Source organism: Dioscorea cayenensis, chromosome 9 (genome assembly GCF_009730915.1).
Source record: "Dioscorea cayenensis subsp. rotundata cultivar TDr96_F1 chromosome 9, TDr96_F1_v2_PseudoChromosome.rev07_lg8_w22 25.fasta, whole genome shotgun sequence".
Taxonomy (NCBI): domain Eukaryota; kingdom Viridiplantae; phylum Streptophyta; class Magnoliopsida; order Dioscoreales; family Dioscoreaceae; genus Dioscorea; species Dioscorea cayenensis.
The window spans coordinates 22,886,628-22,912,621 of record NC_052479.1 but is presented as its reverse complement, the minus strand read 5'-3'; the positions used below and the strand labels follow the sequence as shown (position 1 = coordinate 22,912,621).

Below are 25,994 nucleotides of genomic sequence, written 5' to 3'. Positions count from 1 at the left end.
ATGTTAATAAACATAATTACTACTAAGTTGAAGTTAATAAGTTTGATGTGAGTATTTGATATTAGTGGAAAGTTGGTGAATATCATGCATGCAGAAATGTTTAGATAGATTAAGTTAAGATATTTATATGCATGTACTCAATGAGTTAAGGAATAGCATTATGGGCATTAAACATGAAATTGAGATAATGTCGATGATATGAGAAAAGAATGACATTAGGGGAATAATATGTCTCTTTATTAACTAGGAGGTGATTTTAAAAAGATGCTCTTCTGTGGTAATGTATAACACTACATTAATATAGTGGACATCATATACCTTCCCATGTACATATTATCTTCAACTAAAGATTATATTCTATTATTGGTGAGGGATCCATTGAAACAGTGAGGATTATATTTGGAAAATTAATTAATTCTATTTGAAGATTGGTAAAAAGGAATTTATTTAATTGGTAAGAAATTATTTATAGGTGAGTTGAACTTGCATTTTAGCAATTGAGGCTGATAAAGACTTGTGTATTAATTAGTGAGGAACTTCAGCGAATGTCTTCTTAGCAAATTATGAGATAATGTAAAGGTGATATTAACTTTGAGAGAAATGTAAGCAAGGTAACATTTTTATGCTCTTATGGAAGACTTGGACATTAATTGTAAATTTTTCTTGGGCTTGCACTTTTTATGTTTAGTGATGTTTAAAGAAATGTTTAAGAGTTGGAGCTAGAGTAATCATAGTTGTGGATTGAGTGTTAGGCAGACTAATAACCATGTTTGTATTGATAATTTTTATCATATTTCCCAAGTGATGTATGATGTGTCCCCAAAGCATACTCAATATTTCTCTTTTGACAATTTGGATTTATTACAAGAATTGGTTTATGAAACCTTTGTTGACAAGACTATACTAGTATTATTGGTTTGGAACAATTCGCAAAACCTCACTCGTATAATTATGCTTTTGATGCTTTGGTCGATTTGGAAAGGGTTTCCATGCTGTTGAATAATTTTAAACTCTAGATATTTGGGTGAATGTGTTTATGATCATATTTACATTTTGAGCTGAAATGTATTATGAGCCTTTGATTATTCAATCATGCGCTTAATGTTGCTATTTATGGAAATAACATTTATTAGTGATATTTGAATGTTGTCCTGGATATGGACTCTTTGATGAGGTATGCATGTATTGCATTATTTAGATAGTGACATCCTACTGTAGTAGGCGGCCTTCATGACAAACCTTTTGAGGCTGCGTGTAAAACCGATTAATCTTTTTGTCCAATTCAGGAGGAGGTGTAGAACCATGATTAAATGGTCAACCGGGAGCAAGAGTTACCATACGGTGAACGATGGGTCAATGCCAAGGGCATGGGAACCTTGATAACTCTGAACCTAGTCACGACCACAGCGAAAGTTTAGAGAGTTTTCTAGACCATGGATTTAAGAATCGAGATGAAAATTTGGTATTTGAGAACTCATGTTTCTTATGTTGTACTCTTCTTACATTGATCCAATGTGTTCTTTCAAAGAAAAAAGAATGAGTTTTATGACAAGTTTTATAGTTTGATGCTCTAAAACTCGTATTTGTCTCGAGGATGATTTTCGAATGTGAACTCTTTTGCGAATCAAGTGAATTATTTATAATGTTTGATGAGTGCAATTTATATCATGTTTTATTTACTCCCAATTCATACTTTCGCTTGTCTTTTAGCACTATTTAAATACATATATATATATATATATATATGATGCTATTCTAGGTATGTTTGTTTATGGTGCAGGATTTTAGGGTTCAAATCAAATAAGAGTGAAATCGAGAACAAAATCAACCAAAAAATGGATATTTTTCTAAGAGTCCAAGCCAAGTGCGGCCTAAGCACGGTTGTGCTTTCTGGCCATAATTATTATGGTTTGAAGAAGCCTGAATAGCTAACCAAGCATGGGGGTACTTCCAAAGGGAGCACGGTCGGAGCACGGTCGTGCTCCCTCCTCATGATTATCTCCAAATTGGAGTACCATCTGCTCATAGGGGAAGCACGATTTTTGTGCTCCTTTCACGGGCCTGCTCAAATTGAGCATGAGCAGAGCACGTCCGTGCTCTCCAAATTATTTTCTCTAGATTACACTTAGCCGATTCGCTCAAAAGTCCCAAAAACAAAAGCACGGTTGAAGCACAACCGTGCTTAGCTCGTGCTGAGCTCGAAAGTCTCTTTTTAACTCCCAAATCTAAGTTTCATAGGGATCTTTTGTTCAGAGGATTTTTGATGCGGGCAGTATTAAGGAGCAAGCCAGTGTCTTTCTGGGCAAATGGGACATGGCTTAACAAGGGTATTCTGGTAATTTTTCAAGCGGTGGATTTTTTGTTTTTACGGGTCTCACTTGAAGGAAAACGGGTCAACGAGCACAACTCACTAGCTTTGCTTGTGAGTCATGCCAGTTTTCGGCCGAATTCCATCATCATGGCCTTGAAAATAGCAATTTTGCCATTTTAGGAAAGATTTGATTTCATTATATATTAGGCTACAAATCTCTGATTTGTAAGCCGTTTATGGTAATAGTCTTTATTTTGTTAAAACTTTTATTTCTTTACTATTTTTGGTAAATTTTCAAATTATCTCCTTTCTTATTGCTATTTTCGCCTATTTATTGTAAGGCTACGGGGAAGAGAAAATCAGTTTTGTGATTATCATTTTCATTGAGTAATAAAATTTTACTATTTCCCAATCCTGGTTATCGTTGATCAACAGGTGTTGGAAGGCTTGTTATCGGGTATTCGTGCGCGAATCAACGGTCTCAAGTATACCGATGCATCAATTTTTTCTCCACTAGGAAAGCAATGATGAGGACGATGATCAACCTTCACCACACCGTCTAAATGGATCAAGGACGAGTTGGAGGCACTAGAGAAGTAGAGTTACTCAATTTAGGGTTAGGTTGATTCCTTAAGAGCAATGGGCACTCAATTTAGGGTTTGCACACACACACACACACACACACATGGTCTTTGAAGTAAGAGTGTAGCCTTTTATTTAAGCATTCTTGATTTTCATTCTAACCCCTGTTGTTCCCTCTATGCTTAAGATTTCTCTATTCTCTTGAGATCAGAAGTGATGCACTCATCTTTTCTTTTGTTGAGCAATGAGAGATTGCTTGAGGGCAAGCAATGATTCAAGTGTGGGAGTATTTGTTAAGGGCAATTTATATCATGTTTTATTTATTCCCAATTCGTACTTTTGCTTGTCTTTTAACACTTTTTGGATATTTACGATATTATTCTGGGTATGTTTATTCATGGTGCAAGATTTTAGGGTTCAAAGCAAATAGGAGTGATACTGGGAACAATATCAACCAAAGAATGCATATTTTCCAAGTGTCCAAGCCAAGAAATAGTGCTTCCCATGCTCCTTAGACGGGCCTGCTCAACCTAAGCATGGGTAGAGCACGACCATGCTCTCCCCATGATTTTCTCTGGATGGCACTTAGCCAATTCGCTCAGAAGTCCTAAGAAGAGCACAATCTAAGCATGACTGTACTTATCCCATGCCAAGCCCGAAAGTCCCTTTTTAACTCCTAGATTTAGGTTTTTATAGGGATCTTTTGTTCAGAGTTTTCTTCTCCACCGGGAGAGAACTGATAATGATGATGATTAACCTTCACTACACAGTCTAAGGGAATCAAGGTCGAGTTGGAGGCACTAGAGAAGTGGAGTTAGCTCATCCATGAAGCTCTTAAAGCATAAATAAGGATATTTTGTAAAAGGGAGAAGTCATGATTTCTCACTTTAGTGCATTCCTTTATTCTTCTCAGTTGTATGAATTCATGAGAGCTAACCGTTTCATGGTGCATCAGGATGTTAAACTATATTGCTTAGTGTACTTTGACTGTTTGTTTTTAATGCCTATGGAGTTCTGATGCGTTCTTGTGTTTATTCATATTTTTACATAACTTGATGTGCTTGATTTGAGTAGTTGCTTTGTGTAAAACTTGGCGTGTGTGGATTATCGTAGTTGTGATTGCCTCGTATAGTTGCAAAACTTGGTGTGTATAAAGCTCGTAGTTACACTTGCAAAACTTGCCGTATTTGAGAGCCATAGATGCAACATTACTTTTGAGCTCCTATAAGACCCTTTGGATATACTTAGTAGACGTTAGAAGACAGTACATTAAAGCACATAAGGATTGTTTCGGGGCATTGCTCTCTTGTTGTTGAAAACTCGATTCTAGTCTCCCTGATAATTCCACAGTTTATCCTTTTATCTTGTTTAGTTAATCTACCTACCAGCCATTTCTTGACCTACTAGAGATTAAAAGAGCAATTAGTATTAGAATTCCAGTCCTTATGGTTCGACAATCCTACTCCTGACGGGGTATGATAAGTGCTTATGCGATAAGAATGCGAAGTGTTCTTTCCTTATGATGAGCATTACTTATATCGGGTTTTAACGCTAATATGTGTATATTTATGTTACTTTCATGCAGATAGGGTTGTGAGACCGAGTATTAGAAAAAGAAGCCAATGTGGATCTTAAATGCACCATTTGGAAGAAATCTTGAGAAGGTTCAAATACGAAGACATAAGTCGGGTTCAAAATGCAGGAATTTGTGCCAACCTCCTCGTATTCAAGTTAGCACAACGATTTGGAGGAGCACAAGGGCAGTCACATTCAAGCATTCCGACTTGTGCATGTATAGTAAAATCACCACCAACATGTCCGTTATTAATGAAGCAAAGCGATCTACGACGTAAACGTGTGCCCGTTTACATTACTTCAATAAAATCATGGATTTGGGAGTGTTTTGGGCTGATTCTGTAGCAGGGCACTGTAGCAAATATTGTAGCAAAACACTATAGCAGGTATTATTCATAGCCGGCCGAAGAAGGGTGAAAACAGAGATTCCACACGAGCGTGTGGAAATTCCACACGCTCGTGCGAAAAATCCACAGGGGCGCCCACATGGGCGTGTGGATTCCCGATTTCAGTCCCGATTTGAGGATCCTTTTCTCCATCTTTTCCCCAACTTGAGAGAGAGCGGCGGCTAGGGTTTTGAGAGGTATTGGCTAGGGATTTGGAAAGGTTCTATGGCTCCGACATCGCGCTCCGTTTGGAAGAAGGTTAGTGGAAGAGCTTTCGTCTGCACCGATCCGACGAAGTGTATCCTAGGCCGGACAAAGGGACCCTTGGACGAGTAAAAGACTCTCCACGAGACCATTGCCACGATTATCGAGGGGGGTTTTTTATGGATTCTTTGTTTTTACATTTGATTTCATTGATTGTAATTAGCTCTATGGAGAGCTAAACCCGCTAGTAGGTACTTGGGTATTTGTAAACCCTAAGATGTATTCGTTTCTTTGAACCTCTTTATTATGCTTTCAATTAATTGATGTTTTATTTGAGTTTCAATCTTGAATGCTTGATTATATAAATACTCCCTTAGAGTGACACTAGGGTTGAGAGTTCTTGTTGGTAACCTTTGTGAGTGAGTGACACACCACGAGAGTTAGACAAAGATAGATTGGAGAGGGTTGAGAGGGTGAGACAAGAGATAGCAGAGCGTCCCTTTTCCCCTCCGGTGTGATTTATTCTACCTCTATTTTCTCAAGTTCTTTACGGTCATAGTAGAGTAAATGGGCTAAAGTATGCCTTCCGCTGGGGCTTAGTTGTGGGTGCAACGGAGTGAAGCGTTGAAGTGATGTTAGTATCTAGGGCTTAATTGTGGCTAGGGACCTTCCACTTGAACCAAAGGGTTAGGTCTACATCTAGGAAGAGGATTTATCAGTTGGAATCCGTAGAACTCATTACAATTCTATACGAGTGCGAGGTTGAGAGGTTATTTAATTTCTCCTCCGGGACATATATAGAGTTAGGCATGGTTGACCTTAGATTTGGGACCATGTATTTAAGGATCTCCACGACTCATTATTGCATCAGTTAGAAAGTATAATAGAGGGTTCTTGCACTTGAAACGATTGTCCTATGCGAAACAATATCCGGGTACCCCATTTATATCGATTGCCTTACCTTCTCCTTTACTTGTGCTCTCTTTCTTATTCTTTTACTTTTGTTATTTTACATCTTGTCACATATATCACTATTCATCTTTCACTTAGTTAAGAAACAATTTAAGTGTTTTTATTCCCTACTCCCTGTGAATATAATACCGCACTCATCTGGGATTTTACTACTTCGACAAACCCGTGCACTTGCGGAACATACACAAGCGGCGTTGTCAGGGTACCACTTTATTACTTGTTATAATCTGTACTTGTGGATAGTGCAATCAGATGTTATAGTCTTCATCTACATGTTTATGTTATGTAAAAATGTTGTAACATTTTCAGTTGTTGTATTTCTTTTGTAAAAGCTTGAGCATTGTTAATTCTTCTTTTGGTTTTGTTATTCTTTTATAATTGTGCTAACCCAGTGAGAGAGTGACCTAGGTTACTCAATCTCTTCCTTTCTTCCAGGCTTTAGCATGTAGGGTGAGGCAGAATTTTGGGTATAACTTGCTTGTTTTTCTTAACTTTTAAATCCTATATATGCATACTGTTGTGCATGAGCTCATTGTATCACGACTATGGATCCACTAGAGTATTTGCTTCCCATGGGTTCTTTATTTGTATATCTTGAACTTGTAAATTCTATTAAGTATTGTTATCCTAGGTTCTTGATTAGCCTTGTGATGATTCGAGGGTTGAGTGGCAAGGGTGCCCCTCCTTGGGTTGTTGTAGCAGTTGTTACGTATCAGTACACGCAGGTCGAGGTGTGACAAAGTGGGCTGCTTCGAAGCCTAGAATTACATCTCCTGGGAGCCATATAACTACTAAAGGGGTATGTGATACCCATGTGGATCCATACACCCTCCACACAATGCGTATAGAGGATGAGGTTCCAGCTTTCTCCCATTTTCAACCCCCACACGAGGGCATATTGGACACGTCCAAGCCTTGTGGATGTCTAGAAACTTGCTTTTTAACCCCATTTAAATCACTTTTGCTCCAAATTTGTTCATTTTACTCAAATTGTGTCTATTTTAGCCTCAAAATGAAATCGAAATCAACTAAGTATCAAAATCATTCAAATTTGACTCGAGAACAAGCAAAGTGCTCCAATTTAATATAACATGTATAATTGAGCACTTTTTGACACCTTGAGACTCATGGCAAGGAGCAATTGGGTTGACAATCCTCCTTAATCAAAGAAAGCTTCTTTGTGTGCATTGCAACGTTGGAGTAGAAGATGATCATCGGAGTTGATCATCTCTTTTGAATAGAGAAGACCAAGTGTAAAGGCGCTAAATTTTGAGAAAAAAAAATGTAAATCCTTGCTCAAGCTCTCTATAATTCCGAGCAATCAACTCTCCAACATTAGGAAAAGGTGATCTTCTAGAAGGTATGGGAGAAAAACCAACTTCCCAAATTCAAAACTAGGAGACAAATATCAACTAAAGAATTGGAAAAAATTGAATCATATGATGCGTCCGTTTGGTGTATGCATCAGACAGTTTTTCAAGTTGAACATTTTCCATCACAAAGTTTGGATCCTTAATTTGTTGTCAATCCAGCACAAAGTTCAAGATAATTTGGTCTTTTCATAAAAGTTTAATCTTTAAAAGATTTGACTTTTAATAAATAAAAAAATAATGAGAATTATTAAAATAAGTGAAAGGCAATATTGGTATTTTATATCATTTAACAAAAATATATATATATATAAACACCCACTCCCCCTAAAAGACCCCACTTTGGGGGAATGGGTTATGAGGGGTGACGAGGGATGCCTCACCTCCTCTCACCCCCCTTCACTCCCCCAACCAAACATCCACTACACCCCCAAACACCCTCTCACCCTTCCCCACTCCCCCAACTAAACATAACTTTTAAGTCTTTGGATTAATGTGTTCCCACAATGGATGCATCAGATGAAAATTTTAAATTTTACCCTTTTTGTTTTTAACAAAGTTTATATTTTAGTATTCCTATTAATGGTGATTCAGTCCACTTCTCTTCCGGCATATTATGATGTTAACCGAGTTGCCCCACCCCTCAACCATCAACCTTTGATATCTTAGTCTTGGAAGAAATAAACTATTATTCCTCGTTCAAGTGTCACTTTAATCTCAAAGTTAATGATATTTTTATAACATCTCATTTTCTTCTATTACTTTCCAAGTAAACTATATCATCTCGCGCTACTATCAACTTGACTAGGATGTCAATATAGATCCTAAATCAAAAGATATCACTATGAAGGATGAAAGATATTTGTTATCCTCGATACAAAGGTTATTCCTCTAGATTTGAAATAAAAACAATTTTGATACAACTAATATAATAACCATTGAAAATCCTATAGCAATTAAACAGAATTGACCCTTAAAATAATTCTATGATGATAAATCCTTTTTATCTTGCAATCTTGTAGGAATAGAAAATACAGCTCCTTTCACAAATTATACATGAATAATACATGATCCTAATGAATAGCAAATAAACAACTCACTGCCACAATGGGAAGTTACTGCACTGTGTACTGGTTTATAAGGTTTCAATTCAAATTCATTTTTTACCTTATATTATGCCCCATGCACACTGTTACCTTATTGTATTATTTTATTGTATTGCTTTCCTTATTACATTATTTCCTCAGTTTGATAATATGTCTTATATGTACATATCCATATCTGCATTTTTTTTATATTACTGATTTAGAGAAATCCTATTGCCTGAATTCAAATCAAAACTTCCTTGAATCCTTCAAACTTTCTATTTAGTCAAACATTATCATGAAAACGCACGCTTGCCATGAATCCTATAACAAATATATATATATATATATATATAACAAATAGTTTGTAGGTATAATTGCCAACTACATAAAACATCTTCCTACTTTTGTAATACCTGGGCAATCCATAAATTTTGTACAACATACTTTTCAAGCCAAAACATTATAATTTTAGTTTCTGAAAGTTACATATTCACCTTTTCACTCACTTATCCTTCCCTCTTCTCCGCCAACAAGCTCCACCGGCAACCCTTCCCCCTTCCTCCAGTAAGCTCCCACCAATGGAGATGCACACTCAATAGAAAAAAGGATACACCAAAAAGCATAACTGGGATTTTGTGTTAACAGGGAATAATGCCGAAGTTTCCAAAAGGTAAAGATTGTGTTTCTTTTCAATTTTATGCTACCAGCCTAAGTTTTTTGTGTTTAAATATGTCAAACAAACATGTTTCTATGGCTGAGAAGTTATTTGGATTTTCAAACTAAGAAGTTCATTAAAACTTTCCATAAACAAGCATCAAAAATACAATAATAACAAAAATATTGTTATAATAACCGAGCGACAAAACATTTAACTTTCATACTTAGATGTCAAGTGTTTGACCCTCTCTAATATCTAGTTGGGGCATAATAAAAAGTGTGTGGTGGTTTATCCAAGTTATTATAATAATAATAATAATAATAATAATAATAATAATAATAATAATGCCATTAAGTGCAAATATTAACATCACCAAATATAACGGAAATAATTATAATAATTAGTACGTGACCACAACCTCGAGAAGACATCAAAAAACTTATGTTTAAACTCATCACATAACATGGACATCAAGACATCAATATTGAGATTATTAAAAAGCTTTTATTTAAAGAAAAAACTAAAAATTGTTTCTCAGAAGCCCTTCCATCACACGTACCTCCCACTAGTTTCTCTTAAAAAGTAGTCCTTGGACTTCTTTGCTGCTTTTGCTTCTTAAAAAAAACACAAATGCTGTCCAAACAACTATCTTTCATAAATATTTAAAAATAAAAGAAATACTTAACTTACTCCAAAAACACTTGTCCACAAGAAATAAGCAACCAAACCAATTCAATTTCATTCAATGAGAAAATAAATTGATCCGCCTGAGAAAATAAATTGATCCGCCTATATATGTATATATATATCTAGAGTGCAGTTAGGAACACAATAAACAGAAAGAGATGAATGCTTCTTCAACTTATCTTCCAATTTTCTTAGTTCCCATACCATGAAAAAATATAGAATTCAGAGGGAATACATAATCCAAAAAATCTGCCCACAAGAGAACAATAATATTGTTTTGCTCTATATGAATAGTGAAAATTCGTCTAAATAAGAAAGATTAACAATAATATAATCATCCAACAAAAGGTGTCGGTTGCCATCAAATAAAATTGGAAATTTAGTATAAATAACTTTTACCTGTGAATGAACCAAAGGGTACTTCAAACGCCGCACCATATGGAGTGGTATTTCCAAGAAAAATCTATAGAAAAAAAAAATTAATTAAGAAAATTTTAAATCCATGATAGAGATCAATGGGAGGAACTGCTGAATCAGTGACTAGAAATGCCCTCTCACCAACTTTTCAAATGAATAATGATGGCAAGAAAAGCCTAAACCCTTATATGCCAAACCTAAACCTTCTCATCAGACACTACTGATTCTGAAAATGATCCATGCTTCTGAGATTTGTCAATTGGCAGCGAGTAGCTCCGCCGCTCTTTCCCCCCTGGTTTGGATGATGCATTCCCGTACCAGATCATACCTAAAACTGCTAAGATCATGCCAAGGACTACATGAAGATTGAGACCTTCTTTACCAAAGAATATGAATCCGAGGACAAGAACAAGAATAGTCTTCATGTGACCAAGAACTTGGAATGTCACTGCTGTGAATCTTCCAATGCATATGAATTGGCTGAGGTTGGTTCCAACCGCAATTGTGCACGAGAGTACAATGAAGAACTGAAGAGAAAACAGCAGATCCTATCAATGCCGCAATTTTTACAAATTTATTGATGAAAGTTTTTGACATTTAATTGAAAAGGAAGGAGAGTAGTGGAGTTTCTAAAACCCTAAAGATGCTTACCAAAGAAGTACCATTATAATCAAATTTATCCACTCTTTTGTTTGACAACCAGAAGTCCATAAAAGGCCCCAACACAAGTAGTGTTACCGCCTGTACTGGAGCTGTATGGCTCAAGAGGTTGAATGATCCCAATGAATACTTCCGTTGCAGATAATGAACATACTGCCAATAAAATAAAAGGAGATCTTAACATAGAATTCCGAAGAAAAAGAAAATAGTAAAAGATGTATCAGGGGTAAAGATTGTAACACAGATAACACAATTCTAAACTACTCTTGTACTTCTCTGAAAGCGTATGGATAATCAAATTCTAATATGACTTGGCCACAGACTTACATATTGTTGCAAAGAAGTGCTCCAGACTGCTATTGTAGCAGCTAACAGACCTTTAGCATTGACACTAACATCAGTAACAGTACATATTGCAACTCCTATGAGAACCACAACTATACTGAGCTTTGTATCTCGTGAATAACGTACTTTATCCAACATTACTTCTAGTAGGCATGATACTGGGATCATGCATAGCTTCGCTATCTACATATCAAACAATAATATAGCAGAAAAGATGTTAAATTAATATACAATTTTGTAATGGTAAAAAGTCAAACCATTTTTTAGGATAAAGCCAACTCACTTGATAGAACCCCACAGAATTCCACATTAAACTCACGTTCATGCCAACAATTGACAAGTTTGCAAAAAGGACAAATTTCAGAAGTTCAGGCATGGATAAATGTGAAGGCTGAACATATCCCAGCCACCTAAAAACTGTAGTCATGAGGGTTGTCGTGGCAAAATGTAGAGCAGTCAAAGTAGTAGCTGCAGAAAATAAGTTGAGATATTAGAACATAACAAAACAAAAAGGAGCAAGGAAAAAAATGTAAAGATATAATCACAATAGCATTTTTTTTCTGCTTCATCTGGAACCAAACAGAAGGTCCATGTAAGCATAAACAAGATGAGCATGAAACAATTTACCTTCATTTTCATTTACACAAAAAGAAAATAAAAATATAAAGCTGCATGTAAACAAAATACAATAATCTACAAGAATCATTCACATTAGGTCTGAAGAAAACTTTCACAAGCAAACTCTTAAAGGGACAGGACAAATGCCACCATCATTCAATGGCGACTTCTTTCTGAGATCATAGGCAAGAAACTTTCTTCATTAAAAGAGAACATATGAAAAAATTATTAACGCTTGAAAGATAAACAAGATACATAATGTAGGTTGCTCAGCTAAAGTTATATATTGACTTCCCCTTTTGTTTTGAGTGAGAATTGCTTACACAAAGACCTTAGAAAACCACAGGAAAATGGATGCAATTTCATATTAGAGTTACAGCTAAAAAATGATATATTTTTGTCACCTGAACTCTGGTTAACTCCGGTGTAAGTAATGTTTTAATGAAGGCTTCTATCCATGGTATGCTGCAATCAAAATGCATGCGACTCTGTCTAATTGTAATATGCATCATACACATTAGCAATGAGCATGGCCAATAACAGAAGAAAGCCATCCAAAAACTACCTATCTGTCAAAAGGAAAAAGCATTTGCCCCTATTAACAAAATGTCCCTAAAGCAATCCCTGCTAATTCCCGCGCAACCCTTGTGAGAATAATGGAGAGAAATAAAGAGTCGTTTTAATTACATAGATACATCATAGCAGTTAATGACATTCTCATTTAGAAGGGTATCAGGAAAGATGGTGAAATGGCTTGAAGGAATTCCCAATTCAATTATCTGCCCTTATATAGCTAGGAGAATTGAATTTCACAATATGTTTCCTTCAAGTAAAAATTATAGCTAATAGTAATGTATGTTCCAATATTTGTCTGCAGAGAAACTCCATTTAAGATGCTCTCTCCAATAGACATCCATAAATATAGAGAGATAGTGTCAGCCAAATTAGAGAACAAAGTATTTCATTTGATCAAAACATGGATTCAACCCTTCTAAAAGAACTTTCAATAATATGTGAGTGAATTAAGTTTAGAGGAAAAACTCAGATTTCCCATATTGAGATTGTAGACAACAATTTCATGTTCACATAACTAATAATGTTCAAAAACAATGTTTTCTTGGAAATGACAAACAAATTACAAAGAACAATAATATCAAATTCCTTGCTTGAGATCAATTTCCACTTGATAGATAAAGCCTTTCATCAAATTTATGATCCTCAAAGACATAAAAAACTAAGAAAGATGCATTATCATGACAAGTTAAAATTAAATAAAACTACATACAATTGAGAGCTATGAGGAGTCAGACATGTTTACCAAAACTGAAGCCATATGTGCCCATCAAAGCTTTGTTGACCATGATGATTCCTACAGAAGTCACTACGTTGAACATCCATGAGGCTACATCCATTGCTGCTTTCTTGTCTGCTTTGCTCGCAGCAGCCATTGTTCTATTGAAGTTTTGTTAAGAACGTCGACTTATCCAATAAACATCCACAGAAGAGCTTCCATATCAGACCACAAAACAATTCTGTTACAAAGGCCACATGAGCAAACTTCAATACGTATTAGTTATGGCACTGAATATGGTCAACCATGACATAGAAGCAATGGGATGAGTACTTGATTTATCTTTTATTGCAAACACCCAACAAATACAGAAAATATGTTTCAAAACTTTTAAATGGTAATTTTTTTTTTTTTCCTGCATTCAACGGCAAAAAATGTTTTGACAAAGAAAGTTGAAAAGAGAAGAATTTTTATTAAACAGTCAGGAAATTTGGGTTTCTGCATAAACTGATGATTGAAACTGTTGACCACAAAAATCCATTACATTTTGAAGGGCCATGGATGTTTAAAAATAGGCTGTGTTCCTACAACATTATATGCATGTCTAAAAAATATGACAGATTTTCAAAATTGGAACTTTGAAAAAGTGAGATTGTATTACACAATACCAAGGTGAACCAACTAGTGACCAATGCTAGTAGTGATTTGGTAACAATAATTTGAAAACTAACAAATACTAACAACTAGTTATTTGGCAAATTTTGATAAATTAGTTGCTTTTTTATGTGTAACCATTCATCAATAACTAAATAATCCCTAAGATGTAAAAATAGCTGCAATAACAGAAATAAATTGGATAAGTCTTCAACTATAAGGATTCAAGTTAAAATAGATATACTGAAGAGATACTACACGGTAACAAAAGCTCCATATAATTTAGAAATTTCTTTCAAGCTCGATTACTGCAAGATTGGAGTATACTTTATCATAGTCATCATGATCCAACTTGAATCTAATTCATTAAATTGGGGCGAAACAAAAACCAATAACAAATTACAGCCAAAAAACATCATCGACAAAACAGTTGAGACAAGCGCTTAATACAATTAAACATTATTTTTTAATAAATAAGCCAACAAAAATTAACGGAAAAACCACATGATCGAAAAGGAGAGATCATAATTCATACATAAAACGTTTACAAAAACAGAAAAGCCAAACCCAGCAGCCAGATCTACAAGGATTGAAGTGATCACTGATCTAAACAAAGAAAAATTAAGAATTGGAGGAGAAGTAGGAGATCGTTACATGGGGTGGAGCAGCGAAGATCAGCGAGGCCGAGAGAGGGAGAAAGGGGGATCTGGACCTCGGAGAGCACGATGGTATGGTGGTAAGACTTGAGAATAGCGTCGAGAGAACGTGGGCGGAGAGAGAGAGAAAGAGAGAGAGAGAGAGAGAGAGAGAGAGGAATTTTCAATAGAGCATGGGGGAGGCTTTCTCTCTTTCAAGTTGGATCTGGAGCAGAGATGCGACTATGCACGTAGAGCCGGACTCATCTCCCCTGGTTTTGGAACCAGGGGACTAAAGGTCCTCCAATTGAATTTGGGCATGTGTCACCACAAGATGTTGCCATGTGGCTGTGTGATTACTGACTGAAAATCGGCATTCTGTCTCCTTTGATGGTGGATGAATCATCACCTTCTAATAAAGAGGGGGAAATGAAAATTATTTTGAACTTTTTCTTCACTTCTTTTTGGCTCTCTCTCAAGTTTTGCTCGGGATAACCATCGACTTTAGAGACCTCTTACTCATTGTAATGTGTGTTCAATCTTAGTGTTTAGTGTTTAATATTCATAGAAGTGAAAAATTTGTGATTTTTCTTCGGTTTTCTCTGATGTCTTTGAGTTTTTTTTTTTTTAGGTTCAGTGTTTAAAAGTATCAACTTTTTTCTTATTTTTCTTGGTTTGGAATGGGTTTGATTATTTTCCTTCTCCAAATCCCTTGTATGTCTTTCCACTATTTTGCCCTCTCACTGTTATTGTTGTTCTTATTTTATTTTTTTTTGTTGAAATGTGAGATTATCATGCCATTGTGGCCATAATGCTTTGCTGGGTTGAGAATTGGTTTCTGATTTGATGGGAACTAGTAGATTTTAAGTTCTTTAAATTTTCTTGCTGGCCTATGTAGGAGGATACCATTTGCTTGGAAATGCATCTTTAATGACTTTATTTGTCTAGCTTTTGATAGTGCTAGAATGCTCATGCTTTTGTTGTTGCAATTTGTCACTTAGAAGAAACAGTATGATATTGATTGTTAGAGTAACAATGTTGACAAGCCCCTGCTCAAATGAATATTTTACACCTTATTAGTTTAGAATTAATTTGTTTGTTTGCATAGGATGGCTGATAAGTGCTTAAAATAATCATATTTTCTATATCATTTACACTGCAATTAGCATAGAGTTTTACATGTTGAGCACCAAAATAGTACGAAATTTCATTCTTATCCACCACCGCCTTTATTTCTATTTTAGCGAAAAAAGAAGCAAAATGAACCAACTTATTGAATAAAGTTGCACCACGACTCACAACGGGCATTATATAAACTTACCACGCTAATTATCTATACTTACCACAATCTTTGATCAAGTCATGGCAACATGGAATCACTAGAAGCAACATAGAAGCCACAACGGCCGTTGTGAATACCATCATGCTTGTTATTGGCAGACGCGTTATCGATGTCTAAATTATGCAAATATATAAGCATGTAAATATGCACTTAATACTACAATTGGTCCGTTATACCACAAGTGTATGGGTCATTAAGTAATACCTTGTGGATCAACACAAGGGTTGTATTTCCTCAGAAACGGTGAGAGGATCATATTACTTCCTTTTCACTTAATCAAATAGCTTAATCGTAATTGTTTACACTCTTTCTTTAGTTCTACTTATACAACATTATTAAACAATACAATTGGAGACAACGTTAAGCATACTTAGAAGGAGTTTGGGGTATGTACTATAGTTTTCTTGATTATTAATTATGATAGGTGTTAAGTGTCAATCGTGTTTTAAGTTTGAACTGGGGGAATTCAAATGCCTACTAGCCCCAATAAGCCATGGCGACTAGGTCTAAATCACTAGGAACTTAAAATAGAATCTCTTCCATCCCAACCTCCTATATTTGCCTTAAGTACGGAAATCACACGAGAAGAGATTAGTTAGACCCTAAGCCTAAGGGACAATCAATCCCTAATCAGGAAACCTAGCTATGCCTTACCTCTTAGAACACGCATAGATCTATTATGTCATGACCGTCATCAATATTGGGGCATATCCTCCTCATCCACATCAACATGTAATAATTAATTAAGAACATGCAATGATTACAAAAACTATAACAATTTATATTAATCAGTCAAGATTCAAAAATAATAACCGAGTGACCTAGACATGCAATTCCCCTCGAAATAGGTTCTTATGAATCATACAAAACAATGCATCAAAGCACAAGAGAACCACAAGACCAAATAAAGAATATATAAGCGTTTAATGAATTTCTAGACTAACTCCCTCCAATAGGTCTCCAAAGATAGGGATTAGAGGATCCCAAGGTTGTCTAATAACATGTGTCACTCACACCCCTCTGATGATGATCTTTGAAGATGCCTGTCACACGAGATCTTCTCTAATGAATATCGTTATATACTCTTGAAAAATTTGCCAAAATCCATTGGAATATGGAAGAAACACCATCTTCCGCAGCTCAGATCTCTAGAAATCCAGTCACCCTAGCTTTTTTAGCAAAAGAGTCTCCCTGAATTTAGTGAATACTGGGGTATTTATAGTAATCTGCTCCACCACGGCCTCACCACGAGCGTTGTGATGCCTGTCGTGAGTAAGTTGTTGCTTAGGCTCTAAGTCGCGTCCTAGCACAGCCTTTGGGCATTATATGTCTTGACAACGGTCATTATGGACTTCACAATAGCCGTTCTGAGGCTGTTATGGATTGTATGTTGCTATCAGTGAGCTCATGCTGCACGACTTGATCATGGTAGTGGTGAGTGTAGACAACAGGCATTGTGTGTTGCTATAATGCCAATTGTGAGTCTTGGTGTAGCCTTGATTCAGCAACTTGCTTCATTTTGTTTTAAAACATTCTCAAATTCACTTATTTCTTCCTAAAATAGAAATAAAGGTTGTTGTGAACAAAAAAATGAAATCTCATCCCTAATGAGATGTTAAACACATAAAATTTCATGCTAAATGTAGTATAAATGATATAGAAAATATGATCAGTTTAGCACTTTTCAAATATTCCCACACTTAAGCGTTTGCTTGTCCTCAAGCAAATAAAACCGATTAAAATATAATACCTGATAAGTGCTTGATCTCAGGCAACTAAGTATGGAGTATCAGTAGTACGGGGGAACAATCAAACGCCAGGTAGCATGAGTATTTCTCTACAAAGAGTAGTCTACTCTACAACAAAAAGTACTTTCCTAAGTGTCGGTCTCCTGGGCCTCTATCTTATAGTCTAGATTGTGTAAAGAAACTTTTTGGGGTGTTCTTTAGTCTTTGTCTTTACAGCTTTTCATATTTTTTATACATGATTACCCTTTTTCTCTCCTTTTTGTTTGTGTGTGTGTTTTTTTCACAGTCAGTAGCTTTCACACTTCATAGGAGGTAGCCCTCTCTCCCACTAGGGTATACACTTTGTATTCCATTTTTTGGGAGCGACTACGCACTACAAAGGAGATAGCTCTTTCTGCTATACATATATCTTATCTTGGAGCAATAAAGTAAGTACTGATCATACCCTCATATAAAACATCACTCACTAGACAAACATAAGGTGCAAGGTTGATGCACTCTCCGCAAGTATACAGGTTGCACACAAGTAATCCAGTGGTACCCCTACGAGGGGTAGGGTTGTTGAACCACATGAACTGGACTTAAAGTACTAATTATTCTTCTAATCTCTAGTTAACCAAGAATAGGATTTGGTGTACAAACAGAAAATAAAACAAGTAAAGGATTGGACATGTGGAATTATTAGGGAGATTAGGATCGACTCTTTCAACAGTAAGAGAGCAATGCCCTGGGACGATTCCTATGAGCTACAGCATGCTGAATGACTTCTAATGCCTACCAAGTACATTCTATGGTTCTTGTGTGTGCTCAAAAGCAATGTTGCATCTATGGTTCTCAAATACACCAAGTTTTGCTAAGGTAACTGTGGTTTCATACACATCGAGTTTTACAATCACACAAGGTAACTATACCTATGGCAATCCACACACCAATTTTTACCTAAGCAACTATGCAAATCAAACACATCAAGTTATGTAAATACAAGGTTAAACACAAGAAACCAAAAGAACTTTCTAAATCTTTAGAAGAAAGTATTCAAAGCATACAAAGCATCATAATTCAACATTCCAGGACACCATGGACGGTTAGCCCCTCATGGATGGGTACAACATGGAAGAAACAAATAAAGATCTAAGAGAAGAAAACATGACTCCCTCCTTCTCAAGATATTCTTCCTAGTTGAGCTCTGTATGCTAGCCCCACTTCCTTTGTGCGTTCGACTTGTCCTTGATCCCCTTAAATGGTGTTGTGAAGCTTCATCTTCACCCTCATCAAAGTCCTCCCAGTGGAGAAGAAAATCCTCGAACAAAAATGATCTTCAAACCCTAGAAAGCTGGAGTTAAAAGGCTGATTTCGGGCTCAACAAGGTCTAAGCACTATTGTGCTTGGACCGTGCTATCTCATTAAAATTTCTGAGTGAATTGGCTAAGTGCTTGCTTAGGAGAATCAGGGGGAGTCACACGATCGTGCTTCGCCCGTGCACGACCGTGCTAAGAGCATCCTGAGTGTGCTTCCTCCGTTGGGCAGAAACTAATTTCAAACTAGAATAATCAAGGGGGACGAGCACAGTCGTGCTGAGACCGTTCTTGGCCTAAGAGCACCCCCCTGCTTGAATTATCACTGTTTCATCTCCAGGCTTAAATAATCAGTGGGACAGAGCATAACCATGCTATGCTTGTGTTCAGCTTGAGCACTTAGCAAATATCTCCGTTTATTTCTTGTTTCATCTATGATTTCACTCCAAATTACTCCGAGCCCCAAAATCCTGCACACAGAACAACTATACTAAGAGTAGCACCAAATATACACAAAAGTATGCTCAAGGACGAGTAAAAGAATGAATTAAGGGCAAATAAATATGATATGAAATGCACTCATCAAAGGTGAAGTCAAGAGGGATACAAGATAGGTTAAAGACTCGCAAAGCGGTCAAACCCTCGAGAGGGAATGAAAAAATTGCTCGTCTAGCATATCATGTCCCTAGACCAATGAAACTCCAACAAGTAAGTGCAATGCCTTTAAAAATCAACACTAGCATATGTATAAGATACATGCACCCGCTAAAAAAACATTTTACAAGATAGATAGTATAGTAACATAGTATAGTATAGTATAAAATTCTCAATAACATGCAAAGGAAAAACAAACCTACACTTCCCTAGCTCCCCACACTTAAAGATGTACATTGTCCCCCAATGTACGCATGCATGTACAAGTGTAGTGATATATAGCAATAAATTATATTAAAGGAGTTATGGTTACTAGGACTCCACTAATTTTTTAGTTTGGTCGATCAGAGTGATAAAGTTACCCTTATCCAAGTAACAAATTGTGTGGTTTAGAATAGCACCCGATCACCTAAAACATGATAAGACACAATTGGAATAGTTAAATACACAATAAACAAAAACTATATACTGCTGTAAAATAAAATCCACTAATATCAGAAGGTACAAAAGCAGCAGGGCAAGTGTCCTTTATTGTAATAAAATGTACAATGTACTGAAATATAAAAGTACAAAAATGGTATATAAAATCAAAATGATCGAAGTCAGCAGGGGAAGTCCAACTCTATATATGGTTAATTAAGGGCTGGTGATAAGTGTCTAAATGTACATATTCATGTATATGTATTTGTCGCTTCTAGCATGTATTTTTACTAGAATTGATGTCCGTTTTGTGCTTAATCGTGTATATTTTGCTTTGTAGGGCATGGGAATGCCATGGAAGACACGAAGATATAATTTGGGCGAAAAGGAGAAGAAAACCAGGTCGCATTACTGTAGTGTATTCCCTGTAGCAAAAAGACTGTAGCTGGACTATTGTAGTAGTAGTACTATAGCACTGACATTGTAGCAAAATCACACAGTTGCCACTGTAGCACCTGGGGAGTTTTTAAGACAGAAATCGAAACATGGCATACGGCCTCAATGCTGCCCGGTATAGAGCCCGGGATGATCACTGTATCACAAAGAAAGTTGATTGATTGAAGGCATACTGGCTCAATAAGGTGCTCATTGAGCCAGTATCGATACTATTTGGAGTGCATTTGAGGAGTCCTCTTGCCCCGAACAGTGTCAATGGGGAGCTCAATGAGGTCCTCATTGAGGTCGATTTGGAGGAAATGATTGGGGTATATTAGGGCATTGGTGAGGACTTTTTGGGAGACTTCTTCTTGGCCTCTTGGGCCGCCGCCACCACACACTCTTGAGGCCTTCCGGCCATCTTCCGGCGACGATCCTTGTGGGAAACGAGCACACATCATCACCAAGAAGGAGAGGAGCATAGGAGAAGGAGTTGGATTGAAGATCTAGACCACCATTGCATCACCATTCGAAGCTTCATCGATTCAAGTAGATCAAGATCGTAGAGGGAGTTTTCTTGCTTCTTTATTGTCTTTCTTTTCCTTGTATGTTGTATAAGTATCCCTTGTCATGAGGGATTAACTTATTGTTGTGTTTGGATTTGGATGAACCCTAGGGCTAATCTTGTGTATGAACTTGGAATGTTATTCTTAATAGAGTTTGATGGTTGTTTGAGATTTAATCTTTCATGCTTTCATGTCTAGAATTACATGTATGGAGAGATCCGTAATTCTACTATGAGTTGTATACGTAGATGTGACCTACTCACGTATACTAGATCTAGGAGAGATTGAAAGGGGATACTTGTATCTACACGCCGAGAAATCGGGTGTTCGTAGCCCTCCATTGCTAGGTTTAAGCCGAAGGATAGTAGGTTTACTCCTATTAGAGATTTCCTAGAACTTAATGCGATCATAGCTTTGTTAATCCGGAAGAAATTCCGATTGACATTCGTATGGGATCAGGGGTTAGTCACCGAGAGATTGGGGCTAATCTACTCACGAGATCTCTAGGTCTCAATTATCATCAATGCATCTTTAACTCATCCTAGTTCAGGACTTAATGACAACCCTAGGTGGATTCCTTGTCCAAACACTACCTTCTCATGCTTGATACTCCCTTGTTTATTTACATATGCGTGCTAGTTACCCGGCCATAAATTAGTTAGTTTATTTTATTTTATTTCATTTGTTCTTCATACCAAGAATTGTAGGCTAAATAATAGATGAAGGGTGAGTAATAATACTTCCTTCGCCCCGTGGAATACTATGACTCCTGTGTCACTCACAGGGTATTACTTGGCGATCCCGTACACTTGCGGGCGATCAATCAGCTGGTAAAATTGCTGAAGTGGGTGGAGACTCTGGTGTCACTAAAGCTGTAATTGTGGGTGATATAGGCGCCAGAGTAGTTGAGGAGTTCTAACACTGCAGATGCGCCAGGATCTGTAGAAGTAAACCCTCGATCCTCACTTAGTCCTCCTCGAGACGGGTCAAGCGCTCCTCAGGAGTTGATAGAGATGATGTAGTTGGTGTGATAGTCGTCAGAGGAAGAGGAGAAGCAGCAGAGTCAGTAGGAGTTAGAGCCGGGATCGGGGGAACTGTAGTGGTCATGGTCTTTGGAAGAGACTCCTCATAGTAAAAAAACTAAGAGTTGATCCCATGGACCATCCACTACTGCACCCCGTGGGGTGTGTCCTACCGTTCAATCATGCACATGGCCCAGAGCGTGGTGACTCTGAGTGGCTGCATGCCCTATACGATGCATGCCTGAGTAGCGACCGATCAGACCAAGCCCTTGTGTAAGCATGGTTATGTAAGGACCAAGGAATATGGTAACCAGGCGGGGGTCCTGAGACTAATATCTCAACTAGCAGGTTAGTGCGAGACCAATGTGAATCGGCTCCCAAGATACCATGCTCCACAAGAAGTACAAGTCACAGAGGTTCACAACCCCCGTGTTATCTCCTTTCCTAGTCAACGTCCAAGATAGGATGGTATAGAGGTGCCTGAAAGCAGGACATCCTAGGGCAGACACCTTCGAGGTCCCATAAACTTATGTCTTGCGGCCTCGGACTATCTAGGTCTAGACCTGATCAGCGCTTGATAAGTGCTTATGTATTAGTAATACAAAGTATTCTTTTCTTACATTGAGCATTACTTTACTCAGATTTTATCCCTTATACATGTGAATTTGTGTTCTTTTGTGCATATAGGGTTATTGATGCAACGGTATACTTGAAACCCGTTGATTCGCCTTCAAATGCCAAGTAACAAGTTGTACAAAACCCTGTTGATCAAAGATAGTCAGGAATTGGAAAAAAAGAGTAAATCTTATTACTCAAGAAAATAGTGATAACAAACTGATTTTCTCTTACCCATAGACTTACATTAAATAGGCGAAAATAGCACTAAGAAATGAGATAATTTCGAAAATTTATCAAAAATAGTAAATTCTCAAATATCAGTTAGAAATAAAAAAATCTATCAAAATAAAGACTATTGCCACAAATGGCTCAAAAATCAAAGATTTCTATCCTAAGATATAACGAAATCAATTATTACTAAAAACGGCAAATTTAGGGTTTTCGAGGCCTAAATGATGGAATTTAGCCAAATTTTGATATGACCCACAAGCATAGCTAGTGATTTGTGTTCGTTGACCCATTTTTCTTCAAGTGAGACCCTAAAAAACCAAAACTCCACCGCTTGAAAAATTACCAGATACCCTTATTAGGCACAAGTTTGCTCCTCAATATGCCCCTACATCGTTCTCCCTAGGTTGAATAGATTTTGACCCTCGAATTCGCCTTTGATTTAGAAGGCTCACACTAATCTGATGTTGAACATCACTTAATGGTGGTAGCTTATCAGGTAGTTCTTCTGGACATACGTCTTTGAATTCAACTACAATTGGCTTCACATTCTTTGGGATTGCTTCTTCAGTTGCACAACTACTTGCATCAATCACAAAGTGGCATACCTTACCTAGGAGGGTACAAGTGGTTTGAAAGATGTTAGTTCTCAACCAGTCATCCTCGATAGACCGTGGTGTCAAACAAGATCTGCGTATAACTAGGACACCCCCGATGTCTCCCTCAACTATCTCCTCATCGAGACCATCTTCATTAAACACCAGCGGTCCTACATCGGTTGTGTCTTCTTCCTCCTCTAGCTAACATAATTCTCTTATCCATCTTCTTATAGTCCGCTTTACTATGCCCCTTTTCTCCACAACTAAAATGCTTAATGGTGCTATTAGTTCCCTTGGTCACGCTAGTTCCTAGAGAACACTCAGCAATAACTCCCCCTTGGGCTGGCCCATCCATAGTAGAGGGAAACGGACAACATCCCCCATGTGTTCCCCCAGAACTTAAAGGGATTGAACCCCGCATGTTGTCTCTCAATAATCAAAGCTTGTTGATGGGCTGTCGAGATGGAGATTGGGTCGAACAAGTTTGATGGTCTCCTGGATCTAGGTCCGTAAGCCACTAATGTATCTTGCCACCAACTGATCTGTTGATTCTTGAACTTCATTCCGAGCCAGCAACTGATAGAACTCCATGATGTACTCCTCCACTGTGCGAGCTCCTTGTCGTAGATTATGAAATCTACTGAAAATCACACGCTGGTAATTGTGGGGTAAGAAATTAGAGCGCATGTGCTTCTACATCTTCTCCCAGGAGTTGATCTTGTCCTTTCCCAACCTACTACGATTGAGCTTCAGTTGTTTCCACCATGCGATTGCGCGCCCACACAGCCGCGTCGCCACTAGAGCCACTCTTCTATCATCCGGGACCCCTTTGAACTCCAAGACCTCCTCGAAGTGGTCAGCCAGTCAAGGAAATCTTCCGCTTGCAGCCCCCATGGAATTCAGGAATATCAACCCGTATACCAAATTCCCAATGCCTATCTTCATAGCGGTAGTGTCGATTGTCACCCCCACGATCTTGCCCTCCTTGTCGCCCTGCCAGGGCAACGTCAGCAAAGTAGCCATTGTCTTCCTCATTGGTGCCTTCGCTTCACTCTCGGAGACACGCCCTTGATTGATGCTACCCATCATTTGGGTAATCTGTTCAGTTAGCTCCTCCATTATTCACTCCACCTGACGATCTAAGAGGCGGCCAACTCGCTACTCAAATCTAGCATCATCCACAGGATCGTAGATCTCCTCCATCCTCTACGTAGGGTGACCCACATATCGTCCTCGTGGTGGCATGATCGATTCGGCTCTGTTACCAAATTGATGCAGCGGTATATTTGAAACCCGTTGATTCATCTTTGAATGACCGGTAACAAGTTGTCCAGAACCCTATTGATCAAAGATAGCCAGGAATTGGAAAAGAAGAGAAATCTTATTACTCAAGAAAATAGTGATAACAAATTGATTTTCTCTTGCCCATAGGCTTACATTAAATAGGCGAAAATAGCACTAAGAAAGGAGATAATTTGAAAATTTAACAAAAATAGTAAATTTTCAAATATTAGCAAGAAATAAAAAATCTATCAAAATAAAGACTATTGCCACAAACGGCTCAAAAATCAGAGATTTCTATCCTAAGATATAACGAAATCAATTATTACTAAAAACGGCAAATTTAGGGTTGTTCGAGGCCTAAACGATGAAATTTGGCCAAATTTTGATATGACTCACAAGCATAGCTAGTGACTTTGTGTTCGTTGACCCGTTTTCCTTCGAGTGAGACCCTTAAAAACCAAAACTCCACCGCTTGAAAAATTACCAGAATACCCTTGTTAGGCCATATCCCTTTTGTCCAGAAAGACACGGGTTGCTCATCAATATGCCCCTCATCGTTATGGAGACAATAATGGAGGAAAGAAACCAAAGATGATCGTGGATGAACCTTGTTGATAAAATCTTGGAGTAAACAAACGTGAAGACAGAAGTTGTGCTCGAAGACATGTGAGTGTGTTCCAACATCCATTGTTCTCGAGTAAACATGCAAATTAGAAGGGCACAAAAGTAGTCACACTCATATGTTCTGACTTGTGCATTAATAGCAAGACCTTCATCAATGTGACGTTTATTGAAGATGCAATGCGATCAATTGGGTGGATGTGTGCCCATTCGTGTGGACTCGATGAAAAGTGTGGATTCGAGAGTATTTCACTACAAGAAATACAGGAATAGGCAATGGAAATATTGCCACGTATTTGTTTCATTGCTATTTGTAAACATTGGCGATGGAATTAGCATCGGATTACCGACGAAATAAAACTTTAGAATTTAAACATGTTTTTATTACATTACCAACGGAATTGTATAATATATCAACGGAATTGTGATAAATACCAATGGAAACACAACAATAAAATTAGTCCATAGCTATTCCGTTACTAGAGCTTACGCACCCTAATTTTCCCGCCTATTTCCGTTGCTAATAAATTGTTACGGATTCATTCCGTCGCTATTTGTAAGCATTGGCAACGGAATCAACATTGGACTACCGACGGAATAAAACTTCAGATGTTCAACTTGTTTTTATTATATTACCAACGGAATGTTAAAACATAGCGACGGAATTTAGATTAATAGCAACGGAATAAGTCTGTTCTATTCCAAACTT

The 25,994-nt window shown here is 37.3% G+C and overlaps 1 protein-coding gene across 5 annotated transcripts; it reads right to left on the bottom strand.

The window, feature by feature from the left end:
- Positions 1-9,515: 9,515 nt before the first annotated feature.
- Positions 9,516-14,729, bottom strand: LOC120269355 (UDP-rhamnose/UDP-galactose transporter 4-like). Of its 5 annotated transcripts, XR_005539143.1 has the most exons (8): positions 14,473-14,729; positions 13,192-13,405; positions 11,539-11,723; positions 11,238-11,438; positions 10,902-11,063; positions 10,392-10,777; positions 10,233-10,296; positions 9,516-9,779 (listed from the first exon to the last, which is right to left on the bottom strand). XR_005539143.1 is itself a non-coding variant. In XM_039276692.1 (6 exons), the coding sequence occupies exons 2-6, from the start codon at positions 13,319-13,321 to the stop codon at positions 10,448-10,450; spliced, it is 1,008 nt and encodes a 335-aa protein (XP_039132626.1). In that variant the 5' UTR covers positions 13,322-13,405; positions 14,473-14,729; the 3' UTR covers positions 10,134-10,447. The 5 variants fall into 5 exon arrangements, 1 of the variants encoding a protein (XP_039132626.1); XR_005539140.1 differs by having other exon boundaries at positions 10,233-10,777; XR_005539141.1 differs by having other exon boundaries at positions 9,516-9,760; positions 10,233-10,777.
- Positions 14,730-25,994: the final 11,265 nt, after the last annotated feature.